Source organism: Dryas octopetala, chromosome 4, assembly GCF_963921425.1.
Source record: "Dryas octopetala chromosome 4, drDryOcto1.1, whole genome shotgun sequence".
Taxonomy (NCBI): Eukaryota; Viridiplantae; Streptophyta; class Magnoliopsida; order Rosales; family Rosaceae; genus Dryas; species Dryas octopetala.
This window is the reverse complement of record NC_141369.1, coordinates 23,180,020-23,197,005: the sequence shown is the minus strand read 5'-3', so window position 1 is coordinate 23,197,005 and position 16,986 is coordinate 23,180,020. Positions and strand designations below refer to the sequence as shown.

General features: G+C 32.4%; 2 protein-coding genes and 1 non-coding gene across 5 annotated transcripts; 2 read left to right on the top strand and 1 right to left on the bottom strand.

The window, feature by feature from the left end:
• Positions 1-1,118: 1,118 nt before the first annotated feature.
• On the bottom strand, positions 1,119-1,192 carry TRNAI-AAU (transfer RNA isoleucine (anticodon AAU)). Its single transcript has one exon. It is a non-coding gene; the product is annotated as a tRNA-Ile (tRNA).
• Positions 1,193-1,273: 81 nt separating this feature from the next.
• On the top strand, positions 1,274-2,396 carry LOC147288425 (chaperone). Its single transcript, XM_086242217.1, has 2 exons — positions 1,274-1,446; positions 1,951-2,396. The coding sequence occupies exons 1-2, from the start codon at positions 1,334-1,336 to the stop codon at positions 2,177-2,179; spliced, it is 342 nt and encodes a 113-aa protein (XP_086098343.1). The 5' UTR covers positions 1,274-1,333; the 3' UTR covers positions 2,180-2,396.
• A 9,348-nt stretch (positions 2,397-11,744) lies between these two features.
• LOC147288424 (agamous-like MADS-box protein MADS2) lies at positions 11,745-16,623 on the top strand. Of its 3 annotated transcripts, none has more exons than XM_086240260.1 (8): positions 11,745-11,929; positions 14,876-14,954; positions 15,203-15,264; positions 15,628-15,727; positions 15,986-16,027; positions 16,145-16,186; positions 16,290-16,426; positions 16,539-16,623. In XM_086240260.1, exons 1-8 carry the CDS (start codon positions 11,745-11,747, stop codon positions 16,621-16,623), a joined length of 732 nt encoding a protein of 243 aa, XP_086096386.1. The 3 variants fall into 3 exon arrangements, with proteins under 3 accessions (XP_086096386.1, XP_086096384.1, XP_086096385.1); XM_086240258.1 differs by having other exon boundaries at positions 16,527-16,623; XM_086240259.1 differs by having other exon boundaries at positions 15,200-15,264.
• Positions 16,624-16,986: the final 363 nt, after the last annotated feature.

Genomic DNA, 16,986 nt, shown 5'->3' with positions numbered 1-16,986 from the left:
GCTTCAAACCCAAAACTATTATTGTACATCAACTTTGAATCAATGGATTACTGTACTGGAAGACTTAGTGCTATAGTACTAGAAAATTCACATATTCATAATTATTATGGGGCCAAATCAATAATGAAGAATTCATTGCAAGTGTTACAACTTCAAAACACTAATTTAATTAGGTTTTAAACACAATTAGATAAACAGAAAAAAAAAAAAAAAAGTGAGACTATTCCGACTACCATAAAAATTATTTTAGGGATAATACTAATTCCACCCCACCAACTCAGCCACCCTTCCCAGCCGCCGACGCCGCCATCCCAGCCACTACAATTGCCACCCTCTCCTCAATCTCCCATCCCCTGCCACCTCCTCTTCTATCTTCTCCCCAAGCCTCGCCCCCACCCAGCCCAAGTCCCCCTGAACCCCCAACCCCGACCTAGCCCCCACCCATCCCTAAATCAAGCCCCCAGCCCCAAATCAACCCCCTAGACCCGCCTAATCCCATATATTTCCACCCAATCCCCCAAACCTGAGAAGAGAGAGAGAAAAGAGAAAGATAAGAAAGAAGAGAGAGATAAGATGCAGGGGAAGGGTGATTGTTATGGGTTGGAGGGGTAAAATAGGGAGATTTGGGAACGAATATTTTAAGGCGGTCAACTTAGTATATAAGGGTGGTCGGACTAGCCTCACCAAAAAAAAAAAGATAAGTTCTTGTTTGACCCAACTGCGAGAAGGGACTTGGGCTGTGAAGATCACCCCGTTAAGGACTTAGGGCCCGTTTGGCACTGCTTTTTAGAAGCACTTTTATTTAGTAGCGCTTTTATCAGAAGCGCTTATGTTAAGAAGCACATATAAATTTTTATAAAACTTCTAAATTATTTATGCAAAAGCACTTGAAAGTGCTTCTTGAGAAAGCACCTGTCAGGTGCTTCTCAAAAAACCCCTTAGAAGTGCTTTTATAACTCAAAAGCACTTCTAATTATTTTTGCCAAACGCTATCAAAAGTGCTTTTACTAATTTGAAAGCGTTTTTGACAATTTTAAAAGCAGTACCAAACGAGCCCTTAATTGTTTTAACACAAGCCCAGGCCCAAACGTATTGACCCAAACAGAAATAAAAAAAATTGGCCCATGCAGGTCTCGAACCTGCGACCTTCGCGTTATTAGCACGACGCTCTAACCAGCTGAGCTAATAGGCCATTGCTGATAATGAAATCCACAATAATAGTTTAAAACTATTGAGTCTGCTCACCCAAACGAGTTTGGAACAGATAAGGTGGTTTATCAGTAATTCTGCGATTGAGAGAGGACAGCGGAACCAGAGAACAAACAAGAAGCAGATGGATAACATAACGGCAAGCGAGCTGGCGGGTTTTGGAGTTGGGACTCTGCTTCTCTGCGCCACCATTGCTGCCCCAAAGGTCGACGCTTTCATCTCTGCCTCTCAGCGCAGGTAATACCCATTTCAAAATTATTCATTAGAAGGTTGTATTTCTAGTGTTTGAGTTAATGCCAGTTCCATTATCTTCCTCAGCTTCAGCATTAGTTTCAGAGAATTGCATAGGTAGCCTTGTAATAAAACTTTCCATGTGGGCACTAGGTGTAGAGAGGGTAGAGGGTAATAATCAAATATAAAGAGAACTGTCAATTCAATAAAGTCCAAGATTTTGAATGTGGAGCACTTCTAAACATGTTCATTAGAATCATTACGGTGAAAAAATAATGAGCAAATGTACCATCCAGTAGTATCTTAGCAACTTCTTGATAATGGTTTATTTTGAGCTCTACATGTTACTGAACTACTTTACATATTATTGATTTTGTCGCTTAATTGTGGGATTTAGTCTATTTTGTAATTCTATACTTGTTGCATTTATCTTGAAATCATTCAATGTAATGAGATGTATTTGTGCATTCTGATTCATGTGTGCTTTATATGCACCCTTTGAATATTCAGTTCTTTGGGAATGTGCAAGAGATGTGGCAATCTGAGGATGATAGCATGCTCAAAATGCAGAGGAGTTGGATTCATCAAAGAAGGTGGACTACTTGGTTTAAATCTTATTGATGACTTGTATGAATCTCTTGGGGCGAGTGAATCAAAAGTAAGATCCATTGCTTGCACCAACTGTCAAGCTAAAGGCCATTTTTGCTGCCCTGATTGCTCTAAAACATCATCTGCTTGACTGTCTTCAAGTCATGTAAATTAAAATTTTCTTCTGCTAGTTGTGCTCTCTTGCAAGATTAATCAATTTCCAAGCTTTCTTCTTCTACAGCATGGTACATGTTTAGTTTGGACCAATGATATAGGGCAAAGAATTTTATGAACCCACTTTAGACAGTACAGATGTAGTGGTTCTTATGTATTACGTATACATAGTAAATCTACTTTATATTTTGGCATCACAGAGAATGTACAGAGTGTGCTAGTTGTTTGTGTTGAAATGGATAATTTGCTAACCATGTCAATTCTATAGACTTTGATTTAATTTTCCTTATACTGCTTCTAGCTATTACCTGTTACCTAGCCAGATGAACCTCCCAATTGAGGCAGTTTTGACTCCTACGTCGTTTCTCCCTTTCATGGAATATTCATCCTTGATAAATCTGATGTAATGTTTATGCTTGAATTTGATTTGATACCCCTACGGTCCCTTGTTGATCAGTACGGGGCAAGAAAATCAAGTAGGGGGGCATATGTTATATGCAAGAAGTTAAAGGTCCATACATAGAATTCATCTAAGGGTCAAATGTAACACATCCCCTTTGTGAGTTGTGCTTACATTTGCTGAAGGTGTTCCTTCTGTACCATGCTTTAGAAAATAAAAGAGTTTCCTAGTTAAGTTGGGTTTCGATGAGAAGGGGCATCGTATGTCTCTATGTTCATTCCCCAACCACCATCGTTTTACCTTTGAGGAAGGAAACATTCAAACATCTCCTGAACTATAGGCTGTAAGATGTGTTGTTGTAAGACCAAATGGTAGATCACATTCTTTGGATATTTGTGCAAAATTAGTTAGTACATTGCAACCTGTTGGAAGAGGTATCGAGATCAGTTAGTGGCTCTTATTGGAGTCCTAGGAAATAAGCTTTTTTCCAAAGATAGCAGCTCAGAGTGAAAGCATATATACCCTTGAAATTGGTAGGAAGATTGTCTTTGAATGGATTCCAGGTAAGCACGCGTTATCCATGTGGTAGGGAGTGCGCATACAAACTTTACAGTATATAGATTATGGATAGTGCATGTTTGTGAGCATTATTTGGAAGAAATAGAAAAGGTAAAATCAAAATTAGTAGTGATTTCCATACTACCATGGTAAGTGAAAACCAATTTCACTTCTATGATATCTGTTTTTGTACGCTGACAGTAACCATGTTTTTTCTTTTCTTGGGGGGTTGGCTCTGCTTTTAGAAATGCCTTTACAAGTTTTATGAAAATTGAACTTTAGTACACACACAGACACATAGAGGCTATAGAGCAATAGCCATTAAAGCACAGCATTATTTTGTTAGTGGGGGGAATCAATCTCATTGGTAATGAGGGGACCTATACTAATGCAGAGATGTTGCGAAGTAACAAGGCACCATGAACCAGCTTCTATTGCCTATTGATGCCTGGAACAGCCAGCAATGGAGTCATGGGCCTATTTACTGTGATGATAATCTTCTTCTTGTTGTGGCTGATTGGATATATGGGCCACTATGGGGACACCATTGGCATAAATAATGGTTAACTTTTGCAAGAAAATATACCTTTCTCATATTAGAAGATACTTGCACACTTGGTAGGAGAAAGCTGCGAAAATCAGAGTTCAAATGTAATATTGATTTGCTTATTTGGAACACAATTACATGTTTATTTCTAAACACTTTGGTTACATTACATTGTCCATAAATTATAAGGAAAGAACCCATGATTGATTTACATTAAATAGACTGGTTTAAAAAAAAAAAAAAAAACTATAAGGCCCTGGAAAGCTAAGCTCAATGAGGTCAAGATGAATTCATTTTACATTTTTTACTTAAAGAAAAAAAAAAATTGCAAAAGGAGAAGGATATCCTCTATTTTGAAACAAAAAAAGGACAGTGACCAAAAAAAAAAAAAGATACAACAAAAGGACATACTCCTTTATGTCCAAAATAATGGAGATAAAGAGAAAATAATAGTGTTTCTTCTTTTTTGGGTGTAAATGTGTAATAGAGAGTTTCTATTGTCATACTTCATCTTACTTGTCTTATATACTTTTGATCATTTTTTATTACAAATTCTATTTTGGAATTAAATTACATCAAATACAATATTAAAAAAAATAAAAATCTACAACCTTACTTCCATTGCCAGGCCAAACAAATCTTATGACACCACCAGACCCACCCCGCAATGGTTGGATAGCCAATTAGATGTTAAAAAAAATAGATAAGAGTGGAAAATATAGGTGAATAGAGATTACAATGTTGCCCCTGAAATAAATGAATACTATTGGACTTTTTATAATCTTAGAAAGTCATCCCTGACAAAAAAAAAAAAAAAAAAAATCTTAGAAAGTCATAATTACCATAATCAAAAAGCATAATCAACGATGGGCATACAAGACCTTTAGCTTTTCCAGCACGCGTCCGACAGGACGTCGACAGCGATAACATCCAGCAGTCTGTTCTGCCGCTCTGGTTTGTGGACACGTGTATGTGCAGGGCAGTTCACAGTTCTTTTTTGGTCATTTCACTGTTCTGGTAAACCCCGTTGAGAGCGTACGGACGCTGTCCCAAGGTTTCGCCATCAATCGTCTGCCTGCGTCACCTTTCACGATTCTGCCCCCCAATCGCTGCGCGACACGTTACTTAGAACAGTGCTGTTTTGACACTCCAGCAGTCACTTTGGGCCTTGGAAAATGCTCGGAACATAAGACGGGCTTCCTATGGAAACACGTGTTTAACTGGATTAAGTTGCTAAAATGTTTTTGTCTTGGGTGCAACACTGCCTCTTAAGTCTTACCAACTCTTCTTCTTTTCTCATATTTTTTTTATATTTAAATTTTTAATTATTATAAAAATTCATATTATTAGAAGTACTTACTGTTATTTCAATTTTGATTTCAGCGGATTTGAAATTGAAAATTCTTCGGCATCGCAGAAAGAATATCAGAGGACTATAAGTTAATTGATAACTGTTATTGTTCTTAAAAATATTTTGACTAAAGTGACTATGGAGTAACATGAGGGTAGGGGTAATTAACTTTAATCAGCTGTCATTAATTGTTTATCTATCATACATAATATCACCAATATCTTCTTCAATCGGCTTGATGCTTATTAGGATTCCAGGTTGTGACAATATGATGGACCTATATGATATATATACCTATATGATATATATATATATGTATGCTTTTGGAGGAAGAGGTCAAATCATTCAGATATTGCATGATACACTTAAAAGGAATAGTATAGGTGGGACCCACTGAATAATTGTGATGACGCTTCTTTCACGAAATGTGGCTCAAGAAATAATAATGTAATGATTCTAAATTTATATCTTAAATTTATATTTTAAAGTTATATCCTAAATTTAGATTCTTAATAATATAGTAGCGTACATGTTAGTATTTTATTAATTTCGTATTGCTATGAAAAAAAATTATTGTAAAATAAAATCAGCTGTAAAATAAAATAATTGAGTATTTGATAAATTATATTTTTAAAAGTGTTGTGAGTGTAAAAAATAGTATTAATGCGTTTGGTAAATTTTGCTGTAAAACTGTTGTTGCTTTTTATAAATACTAAAATATGCATGATGCTGAAAGTTTTTTGGCTTATTTGCTTGGTAAAAAAGACTGGGCTTTTACATGTTTATAATTTTTGATCTACAAGTTTATATTAACATTAAAATTGCTAAATTTTTTTATAAATAAATATGCATATTATTTTTGTAGGTATATTATAATTTTACAAGAATGCTCTAAAACTAACTAATTAGTAAGTTAATACAAAGTTAACCACCATGTTGGGCCCACCGCACAATATAATTTCAAAATATGAACCGTCTATTTTTTAGACCTTACTTCAAAGATCATCACTGTAAAAAATCTCTAAAATCGAAAATTATTTAGTCATTTGATTATAACAACAACTATTTATATGCTTTTATCGAAAACATTAATCGTCTATTTATTTGATCTCAATTAGATGATTAAATGATTTCCGATTTAGTTAATTTTTTGTAATGATGATCTTTGAAGTATGACCTAAATAATTGACGGTTCGGATTATGAGATTAGTTATGTGGTGGTCCTAAAAGCATTGTTAGCTTTGCATTAATTTGCTAACTAGTTAGTTTTAGAGCACTCCTCTATAATTTGAATGGTACAAAAAAATACTGGGGATAATTTTTTGTTATTTTGTATAAAAAGTTAAGGATATATTGGGCAACTAAATTTCTTAATTAATTAGGCCCATAACTTTCATTCACTGCAGTTTTGAAAGCACTACAGCTTTTGGTTTTATTACCAAATACTAAAACTATTGTGAGTAATTTAAAATTGTCATTTACAACAATTTTTGGTTGTCCAACAACAATTTTAAATCGGCCCTTAGTGAAAATAAATAAGTTTATAATGAGTCCTAATATGAATTTATGAGACACTACTACTTATATTTGAGCAGGCACTCTTAAATAAACCATCCTATTACTCTTTTCTCCTTTTTTTTTCTCCCTCTTTTTTTTTTTATAAAGAATATTATCATTACTGTAACTCCATACATACATTGGTTCCATATATTATTCTTACAACAAAAAGAAAACAAAAATACTCCATATTTTTCAGGTCATATAACAAAATTATCAAATATGTAATTTTTCTGACAATAATTGAAACATGATCTAATTCTACTTAAATTTTATGTATTGACAGTTTTCACCACATAGTCCATGGAATATATTATGTGAAATATTGTATTTAAACCAAAAAGTCTCACATATAAATTAATTTTATAATATTAAAAATTAATAGATACACTTCAAAATAAGCTTTACACGGTCTTTTATACATGCACTTATATTCGAGGAATGTAAAAAGGTCGTTAAGAATGCAAATAACATTTTGTTTGATAACTTTATAAGAAACACATTTTGAAGATCAAATTATTTTTGCGGACGGAAGATAAGATCTTTGTTTTCTTTTTGCTTTTTAAAATGGGGCAAAGATATTTCCATGACATTATTTCCCACTCTGACCAAAAAATAAAAAGACATTATTGCCCCTTCTATAGGGGGCCAACCAAATGTGACAGCGAGTAGTGGAGACCTATGGACCTCAAAATTAGAAGAGGATTTGTAAATATTCCTGATTCCAAAAATGAACTAATCTAGCTGTACCTCAAAATTCACATATGTCATATGTGCCCCATTTTTTACCTGATTTGGTATTGGATAATTCTAGCTCCATGTGGGTTGTATACTTATATTCATATGGCAATATGCCAATATCATGTCAATGACTAAACTACCCATGCTCCCGTACACATTTTTGTCCCCATGGAGTGAGTGCCATAGGACAAGTTTAATTGCCCTTGTGCATATATCAGCAAAAATCTTTTGCACCCTGATCCAAGCAATGTGGCATTTATGGCTTAGTAACAAGAACTACATTAATCCATAGCATTCAATTTATGAACCTTGTTGACTCTGTAGGCCGCCTAAATTAAAGTCGATGACCAATTAAACTTTTGAGATTAGCTAAGTGATGAGGATCGGTGGAATAAGATTAGGAAGTAGTTGATGTTGATGACCAATTCATAATTTATCTTAAAACATTGCTATTTTTTACATAATAAATACATAGACTAAGGCTCCCGTTTGGGATTACGGTGTAGGAGTCAAAAGCTGCTGTGGATGACAATTCTCAATCACCTATAATAGTTTTGGTGTTTGGTAAAAAAATAAAAAACTGTTTTCCCCCACAATTTTCAACTTCCCATAGCAAAAACATAAAGCAAGTTTCTAGGTGTTTTTAAAAAATGCAGTGAATCACAATAACAATGAATATTTTATTTTACCCATACTACCCTTATTGATTTCTATAATTTTTCTTTGTTTATTTTAAATTAAAAAATATGTCCATTGTTAGTTATATTTTATATTGTGATAATTAATTATGATATTTTATTTGTACAATTAAAATTATAATATACTTAAAAAAATAATAGGAATACTTATTTAATAATGTTGTTCTTAAAAAAATTAATGCTAATAAAAATTTGTAGCCACAAATTTTAAAAATAAATAAAAAAACATTTTAGTTTTCCCAAACAAATAAGTGAAAGACACTTTCAGCATCATGTTTATTTTAGTAATTATACACAATCACAACACTTTTACATTAATATTTATCAAATACTTTGATACTATTTTTTGCACTTACAGTATTTTTGAAAATATAATTTATTAAACACTCAACTGATTTACTGTACAGCTGACTTTACTTCATAGTTTTTTCTCACAACAATATCAAAGTGATCCTAAATTCCTAAGTGACAAAAAAAGGAGAGACTGAAATCAAAATTGAAAGTAAAAATAAATAAAAAATACAAAGAAACAGAGAATCTAGATTAATTAGTATGGTGGTAAGAACTTGGCTAAAGTATAATGCTTTTTGGTAGGGGAATAAACTATAATGTAGCGGGACATATTTGTCTCACAAATTGTTTTACTTAAATTATTTTTTCTCAAAGGAAGATTAAGCCAGCGATACACTGACACGTGGAGATCCGTTTTAAGGTAGGTGACGACGTTCTGATACATATCAGGAGATTCGGGACAGTAGAAATGATACAAAGCTTTTTTAACTTAAAAAATTAAACACCACAAGTTACCATGCGCCGTGTAACTACGTGTCAACAACTTTCAAACTCACCAATATTCAACATATATTGAACATTTACAACATTAATTGTATCGAAAGTATCACTAAACTTATACCTAATTAGTAAACTAATTACTAACCCATATATATTTATTTTGTCTATTAAATTGAAATTAACATAAAAACGTGTTAATGACTCGTTACCATAACGCGTGGTATTATCTATTCACAAACAAACATTCAGCTAAAAACTTAAAAGCGCAATTTTTTTTGTTGTGAAGAGAATAAAGAAATTATATTATGATTATATTTTATGATGATTAAAAGAGCTATTGAAGTTTAATAAAGGGAGGTGATTTTCTTACTCTTCTTTTTTCCGTTTGCACTCCATCTTCTTTTTAATGTATTTTATATATTTTTATTATATATTTTTTCAAATCTACTTTTTATGGTTGTTGAATTTTTATTTTAATTATTTTTCAGTAATGATTACTTTTTCCTAAATTCTCTCATCGTTATTAAAAAAAAAAAGTAATTTTCTCTCCCCCTCGTTGTATCTTCCTTCATATTGCATCTCTTTGCCTTCTAAGTCATTTTTTTTCTTTTGTGAACCAGTTTTGTTCATGCTTTTAATCATCATTCTATACTTTCATTAGGAAAATATTTAGTTTGTCATTTTTTTTTCGTTTTCTTAATGAACGTCATGATTTATATGAACCAGTCTTGTACGTACTTTCAATCATCATTCTATACTTTAATTAGGAAAATATTTAACCTGTCATTTTTTTTTTCTTCATGAGGGTCATGATCTATGTATTTTTTTCTTCTTTTGATGGTGGGTTTTGTGTTATGAAATTAATTGGGGTTTTCAATTAGTCTATTCCCTCATTTTTTGGTCTTTTAACATTGCCAAGAAAAATGTTCCCATAGCAACCACTACTAATTTGTAGCATATTTGAATTTAAAAAAAGAGTTTATTTCATATTTAGTACCTAAATTTTGACCCTTGTCTTAATGTGGTACCTAAATTTTTATTTGTCCCAATTGAGTACCTAAACTTTTATTTTGTGTCTAATAGGTACCAAAATGAATTTTTGTTAAAATTGTCAATAAAAATTAGGGGCAATATAGTCAAAGTATATTTTAATTATTTTCTTTATATGTTTAAAATTATTAAAAAAAACACACAACAAACAAAAAAAATTAAAAATTAAAAATAAAATATAAATTTTTTGAAGTGACTATATTGCCCCTAACTTTTGTTGATAATTTTAACAGAAATTCATTTTGGTACCTATTAGACACAAAATAAAAGTTTAGGTACTCAATTGGGACAAATAAAAGTTTAGGTACCACATTAAGACAATGGTCAAAGTTCAGGTACTAAATATGAAAAAAACCCTTAAAAAAATGAATGTCACAACTCACATGATAGCTTAATAAGAAACGAGAGCTAGATGTACTATATATCAAGAAGACGAACAAAATTGTAGAGAATTACATAAGTTTTTCTTCCTTTTTAAAAGAGAGTTATATAAATAGATATATTATTATGATAATTTTTAAAAATTAAATGTGTAAGATTTAATGTTGCATATGTGACATTCTATAATTAAAAACTAAACGGTATATGTGGAAAATAAATAATAAAAATATATACAAACATTTAACTAAATAAGAAGGAGTGCAAATGGAGAAAAGAGGAGTGCGAAAATCACCTCCCTTAATAAAGCTATTAACATTTTTTTTCTTCCATAATTTATGTTCCTTATGTTAGCTTTTACTGTTTAATTGACAAAACTCTACAACCCTTCCAATTGGGCTGTCCACCAGCTGCAAATGAATACATTTTTTAAATTGATGTGCCAATGATCATTTGGATTAATAATGACATCCAGTTTCCTCTTAGTAGAAGGATGTTTTGAATTTAAATTTCATGGACACCATTTATTGATGATAAAAAATTATATACGAGTTTAGTGATATTTTTCTCTACAATATTACAAACGTTCAAAGTTTGAATTTTACTCTATCGAAAATAAATTTGGTTTATATATTTGGAGATGATAAATTAAGGAGTGATGAGTCATTATGAATTATTTTACTGCATCAATACTCGAGCATATTATCCAAATTTTTGTTCCCCTCCTAATTTCACTTAAGCTAAAACTTACAGACGAGTCATTTGAATTCAACATAATTAATATAAGCTAGATGAACACACTTATTACAAATATACCTAACATTAGACGTGAATAATGAATTGCACTTTCAAGTTTCAGAAAGTCCTTAATTACAAAGACGGTAATAAATTGACATGGAGGCATACATACATAGACTCTGACAAAAAAGAAGACATACATACATAGACAAAACCACACGCGCTCATACTGCGATTGGTTGTACAACTGTCAAACAAAGAAATAGTACAAAGGAAAGAGAGAAAAAAGAGGTTTATATGAAACTAGAAAAAACAGCAACCCTAAGTTTTCATTCAGAGTTCTGGGCGTAGATTGGAACCTGAGGTTATAAAGCCAAGATAGAGAACCCAAACTCAAAGCTACAAGACAACTAAGTTCTCTCTCTCTCTCTCTCTCTCTCTCTCTCTCTCTCTCTCTCTCTATTTCTCTCCTTAGGGTTCCAGTGGGTGAGTATCTAACTTTCTCTTGTTTTTCACAAATTTGGTTACAGTTTGGTAGTGACCTAGAAAAGGAGGATCAGCTTGTACCCAAAGAGAGAAGAGTCACAATAAAAGCAAAGAAAATATTGTGGAGATCAAAGCTTTGATAATTAGATTGCCCAAAAAGAAAGAAATATATATAGTATTAAAAAAAGGGAAGGAAATTAAGGGTGTGGTTGGGTGTGGATAGTATTTTTTACCAAGAATAATATTATGGGGAGGGGAAGAGTGGAGCTGAAGAGGATAGAGAACAAGATAAACAGGCAAGTCACATTTGCAAAGAGAAGAAATGGGCTTCTCAAGAAAGCCTATGAGCTCTCTATTCTCTGTGATGCTGAGGTTGCTCTCATCATCTTCTCTAACCGTGGCAAGCTCTATGAGTTCTGCAGCAGCTCTAGGTAATTACTCAACATACCCACCAGCACCCACTGACACACACACACACACACACACACTCTCTGATTTTATGCCCTCTCTAGCTAGTTTTATTGATTTTCTTCATGGGTTTCATTGGGATCTACATGATCTTGGCTTCTACAAGTGCAAGCATGCATCTTTCACAAAGTCTGTCTCTCTCTTTTTGTTCAATTTTTAATGATATATTGGAAATATTAATTAATTAATTATTTTCACAAGGCTGAGTTCCATTACCGCCTGAAAAGATACTTTTTCCTCTTGTGATCTATTAATGAAGCTAGCTAATTAAGGTTGGGTTTTGATCCAATTCTGTGTACCCACAAAGTGTACATATGTTATTGTTTTCATTTTTTGTGTACTAAATCTTGCTGCACTATTGGATCTGAAGCAGAAATTCATATACCCATTTTGTTTGCTTTTCTGACATTTTTTTTTCTCGCCGGTTTGGCTTCCCTGACAGAAAATATTGTCTTTTTTTTTTTTTTCTTAAGATAAAAAAAATTGCCTGTGGTTATGCATATGAATGACTTCTCTGATATATCCTATATGCTAGCTGCACACACACACACATATATATATATATATATTTCAAGCTAAAATGATTAAGATCTTCACTTTTTTCGTTTGATTTATTTGGATTTTATTTCTCTCGTTATCTAGAAGAATGACTTATATATGTCTTCTTAGAAGTCTGGATTAATTTGAGAATTGCTGAAAATTCATAAATTTGAGTAAATTATTTTTAATTAGGTGAAATAAAGTCAACTAAATTATCTCTAAACAAACTAGTTCAAACCCTGTGTGTCAATTTGAGAGAAAGAGAGAGTTGGCCTCCATGGTGTGTAAATATATATCAAAAGCCTGAGAGCTAGATCATGATGATCGATCATCATATACACTTCTTTTCGCGTAGAATTAGGGACACAGAGTTCTCTGGCATGGCTAGAGAAAGCTCCCTGTTGTGATTCTTTTCATCTGAAATCCGTATAGACATTTGACACATCTCTCAATGAACATCGATCTATCTATTGCACAGCGGACTAAGCTCTGACTTACTTTAAATTATAAATTTCTTAAAGAAAGTTGTGATCACTGATTTGTGATATATTTTCTAGATTAATTCAACTATTTTAATTATTACTAAATGTTTCTGGGGTCATTATACAGTTTGCAGTATTACTTTTGAATGGGTTCAGGAACAAACATCGATCCTAGGGTTTTGACATGTGGGGTTGATGATTTATTTAATGATTTTATGTACATGTAGCTACGAAATTTCATTAGCCAACCATGACCAAGAAGTGGAATATATAGTGGATTAAACAAATTTAATGCAACAGATAGTTTACAGATTTGAAAAGAAAGTACGTACAAGTATGAAATGCATATTTTTCTACTATATGGCAAATATAGTACTGGCCAGTAGTAGCCACAGATTGATGGTTAATTGGAAATTAGTCAGCTTTTATTTGGTTGCATGCTATATATGAAAAAGAAAGACTAGTTAGAGTTGGCAGAAGCATAAATTTGGTTCAAGGAAAGAGATATTCCAGAATATATTTGAGTGCTCATGACAAGCTATCTGTTTTTTTTTTTTTTTGGCCAAAGACAAGCTATCTGTTTAATTTGTTTGTACGTGTCATTAATTTTTTAAAAGTATATTTGTATTTGGCTTAATCTAAAACGAGGACTACTATCAGGAAGGCAACTATTTTAATAAGATTTTTGAATTTCTGTTTTCATGCATGAAAAAAGAAGATGTAAAATTAATACTAGAACATGAAGATATAGGAAAATGTTCTCATTTTAGGTAATTTGAAATTATTAATCAAGTAGATTTCTGTTTGACTATATATGTGGTCCAAATTAATTATCCAATTAGTGGCGGAACCACATGTAAGCCTCTACTCGTTTTAATCTCGATCTTAAAATATTTAAAAAATTTATGCAATAGTTTTGAAGGTTTTAGAAAAAATATGTTCATTAATTCTCATGGCATATATGTTTGACATGCATGAAAACATTACCATGAAGATATACATATATTTACTGTTACCACGAAGATAACATTATCATGGAAAATATGTTTTGGCATGGGTACGTGTGCATATTTCTCATGTTTTGATTCCTTGTGCTAGCTAATCATTGTGAGATTCCTATATATGAATGTTTCATATATATATATATATATACAAGGTCAAGGATTGTTCAATAGTTGAAAAGTTGGCCAACATGATAAGTACTATAATATTTCATACTAGAGTAATTCCTTATACATACTAGATTAACTCTCTATTAATACTCCAAAGAACAAGTTATAAATCCATACTAATTCATCTGGTTGCTTTCATGAAGCAACAAAGGCATTTACATACTGATAGAAATGACTATTGTGTCTTGGAAACTTTTAACAGTTAAAATTCTTTTTCTTGCATATAGGAGCCTCAGAAAATGCACGGAAATCAAATATATAGCTTAATTGTTCTGATGATATGTACTATCTTATTAATCTTTTAATCTATATTGCCTCAAGACATGTATGGAGTACGTTAATTTATATCAAATAAATAGTGAATTTTTGGCTGTGTGACTTAATGTGTCATATAGGAGTATAGGACAGGCCAGGTTTCCTTTTTATTATTGTTTTAAGCAGCAGCCACCGGTTGAGTGGGCAAAAAAAAAATATTAACCCAGCCTTTTGACCCAAAAAAAAAAATATTAACCCAGCCTTCAACCATCAGGATTGTAAGGTCTGCAAATTCGATCTGCTCATTTGTACAAAGCAGATAATGTGACAGTAGACCAAGAGGAAGAAATTTAATACAGTTTCTTCTCATGCATATAGCTTTTGATTAAAAACTTATATTCATTAATAGTATCCTAATGGGTCTTTTTTTTTTCCCTCTTTTCTTTCCCACTTCACTTAGCATACTCAAAACACTTGAAAGGTACCAAAAATGCAGCTATGGTGCAGTAGAAGTCAACAAACCTGCCAAGGAACTTGAGGTAATTCCTAAATATTGCTAGTTAATTTGCTATATTATGTGTATCTACTACATATTTTAACGAATTTTCAGTGTTCATCAACATAGAGAAAATGTTGACCAAAAATAAAAAATCAACACAGATCGAGAAGATTTTACTAATAATTAAATATGGTATATCATATATGGCTAACAGTTCAAAATTTGCTACTTTCCATTTAGGATGTGGCTAATAGTTGCCTAACAATTAATATCTTGTTGTCAAAGCAGAGCAGCTATCGTGAATACTTGAAACTGAAAGCTAGGTTTGAGTCCCTACAACAAACTCAAAGGTGAGTTAATGGGACTGTGGTCTCCATGGAATTTCAATGGCATGGCTTGAAATTTGTGGGTTGGATAACTTCTTATATTCGATAATGGATATCTCATATAACTGTCTGTATCATATTTTTGGTACCATATCTCTAGGATCCATCTGTATAGATAGATCTATCTCACATTTAATAGAGATGTGGTAAACAAGTAATATAAAAAATATAATACATCTTGCATTACTTATAAATATTTAATGACAGGCTTAATCAAACATGGCATTACCGATATTCTGGATACATTTGTAGTATATGAACTGTTCTGTTACTCAGAGAGTAGACCCGGCCTGTTCATGAATGAATCATTTTCTCTTGGTACTGTAGAAACCTTCTTGGAGAAGACTTGGGTCCATTAAACACAAAGGAGCTTGAGCAGCTTGAGCGTCAACTAGAGTCCTCCTTGAAGCAAGTTAGGTCCACTAAGGTAACCATTTTAATTAACATTATTATGCATTTAATTAGGAATTAACATTACATCATATAACATGCATGTACAAAGATACCGAGAATATAGTATCACAAAGTGTTGATGATAACTTGATGAGCTCATGTTAACATGCTGATATATATAGCAATAATTCTTAGAACTATATAGAATTACATGTTCTTCAGAGCGATATCCTTAGTTTTTTAGTAGGATGAATATTTTACATTGTTATTCCCATCTTGGCTTAATTTGCAGACCCAGTATATGCTTGACCAGCTTGCTGACCTTCAGAACAAGGTACATTTATATGCCTAAGTCTTGATGATATGAAGGCAATGCAATTTCATGTGCTTATAATATCAATTTTTCTTGGTAGAGCTTGCAATACTAATTAGCTAACTGTTTCAATTACAGGAACAAATGTTATTAGAAGCGAACAGAGATTTGACAATGAAGGTAACTAATTGATATCGTATTTGTAATGGTCCAACCTTCTTTTCTCACTGCATGTTGACCATGTAAATATACAAAATTCAGCTTTTACTTCCTTATTTTACAGTTGGATGAAATCAGCTCAAGAAATCAACTTCGACAGTCCTGGGAAGGTGGTGACCAGAGTTTGCCATATGGAACCCAGCACACTCAATCCCAGGGGTTCTTCCAGCCTTTAGAGTGCAATCCCACCTTGCAAATAGGGTAATAAGGATTTAATTAAGTAACTTCATCAACTGTGTTTATGTAACCAAAATTTGATTAATTAATTGTTCTGCTTCATGTGCTTAATTAATTAATTCACTTTGATTTACAGGTACAATGTGGGGTCAGATCAGCAGATGACTGCCACAACACATGCCCAACAAGTCAATGGTTTCATCCCTGGATGGATGCTTTGAGATGGAGAGTGAGGGCCTAAGGATGGATCAGTCATAAAAGCATACTGAGTATGTGCTTTTGCTGGCAATTGACAATTAATATGCATGTAACTTGCTTTTTCACATAAAATCAGCAGTGACTGAATTTCAGAGGGCCTTGTTAAAAAGCCTAAAATCCTTTTATAATTATCTAGTTACAAATGGCTAGCTTCTAAGAAATTTACAATGTTGAAACTTCTTAATTTCTTGCTCTAAGACTGGTTATATAATCTTTTTCTCAAACAAGATTTCATCTGATATGAATTATATAATAGTTCTTCTCCTGTTGATTTCTATCTTCAAGCTGCACAGTTATAAAACCAAAAACAATTAAGAAGGGAAAAA

Bases quoted from the DNA above. Each gene is read 5' to 3' on its own strand.
- LOC147288425 (XM_086242217.1), top strand. From the start codon at position 1,334: ATGGATAACATAACGGCAAGCGAGCTGGCGGGTTTTGGAGTTGGGACT. The intron at 1,447-1,950 runs GTAATACCCATT...TTGAATATTCAG, and splicing joins ATCTCTGCCTCTCAGCGCAG to TTCTTTGGGAATGTGCAAGA.
- LOC147288424 (XM_086240258.1), top strand. From the start codon at position 11,745: ATGGGGAGGGGAAGAGTGGAGCTGAAGAGGATAGAGAACAAGATAAAC. The intron at 14,955-15,202 runs GTAATTCCTAAA...TTGTCAAAGCAG, and splicing joins AACCTGCCAAGGAACTTGAG to AGCAGCTATCGTGAATACTT. The intron at 15,265-15,627 runs GTGAGTTAATGG...TTGGTACTGTAG, and splicing joins TCCCTACAACAAACTCAAAG to AAACCTTCTTGGAGAAGACT.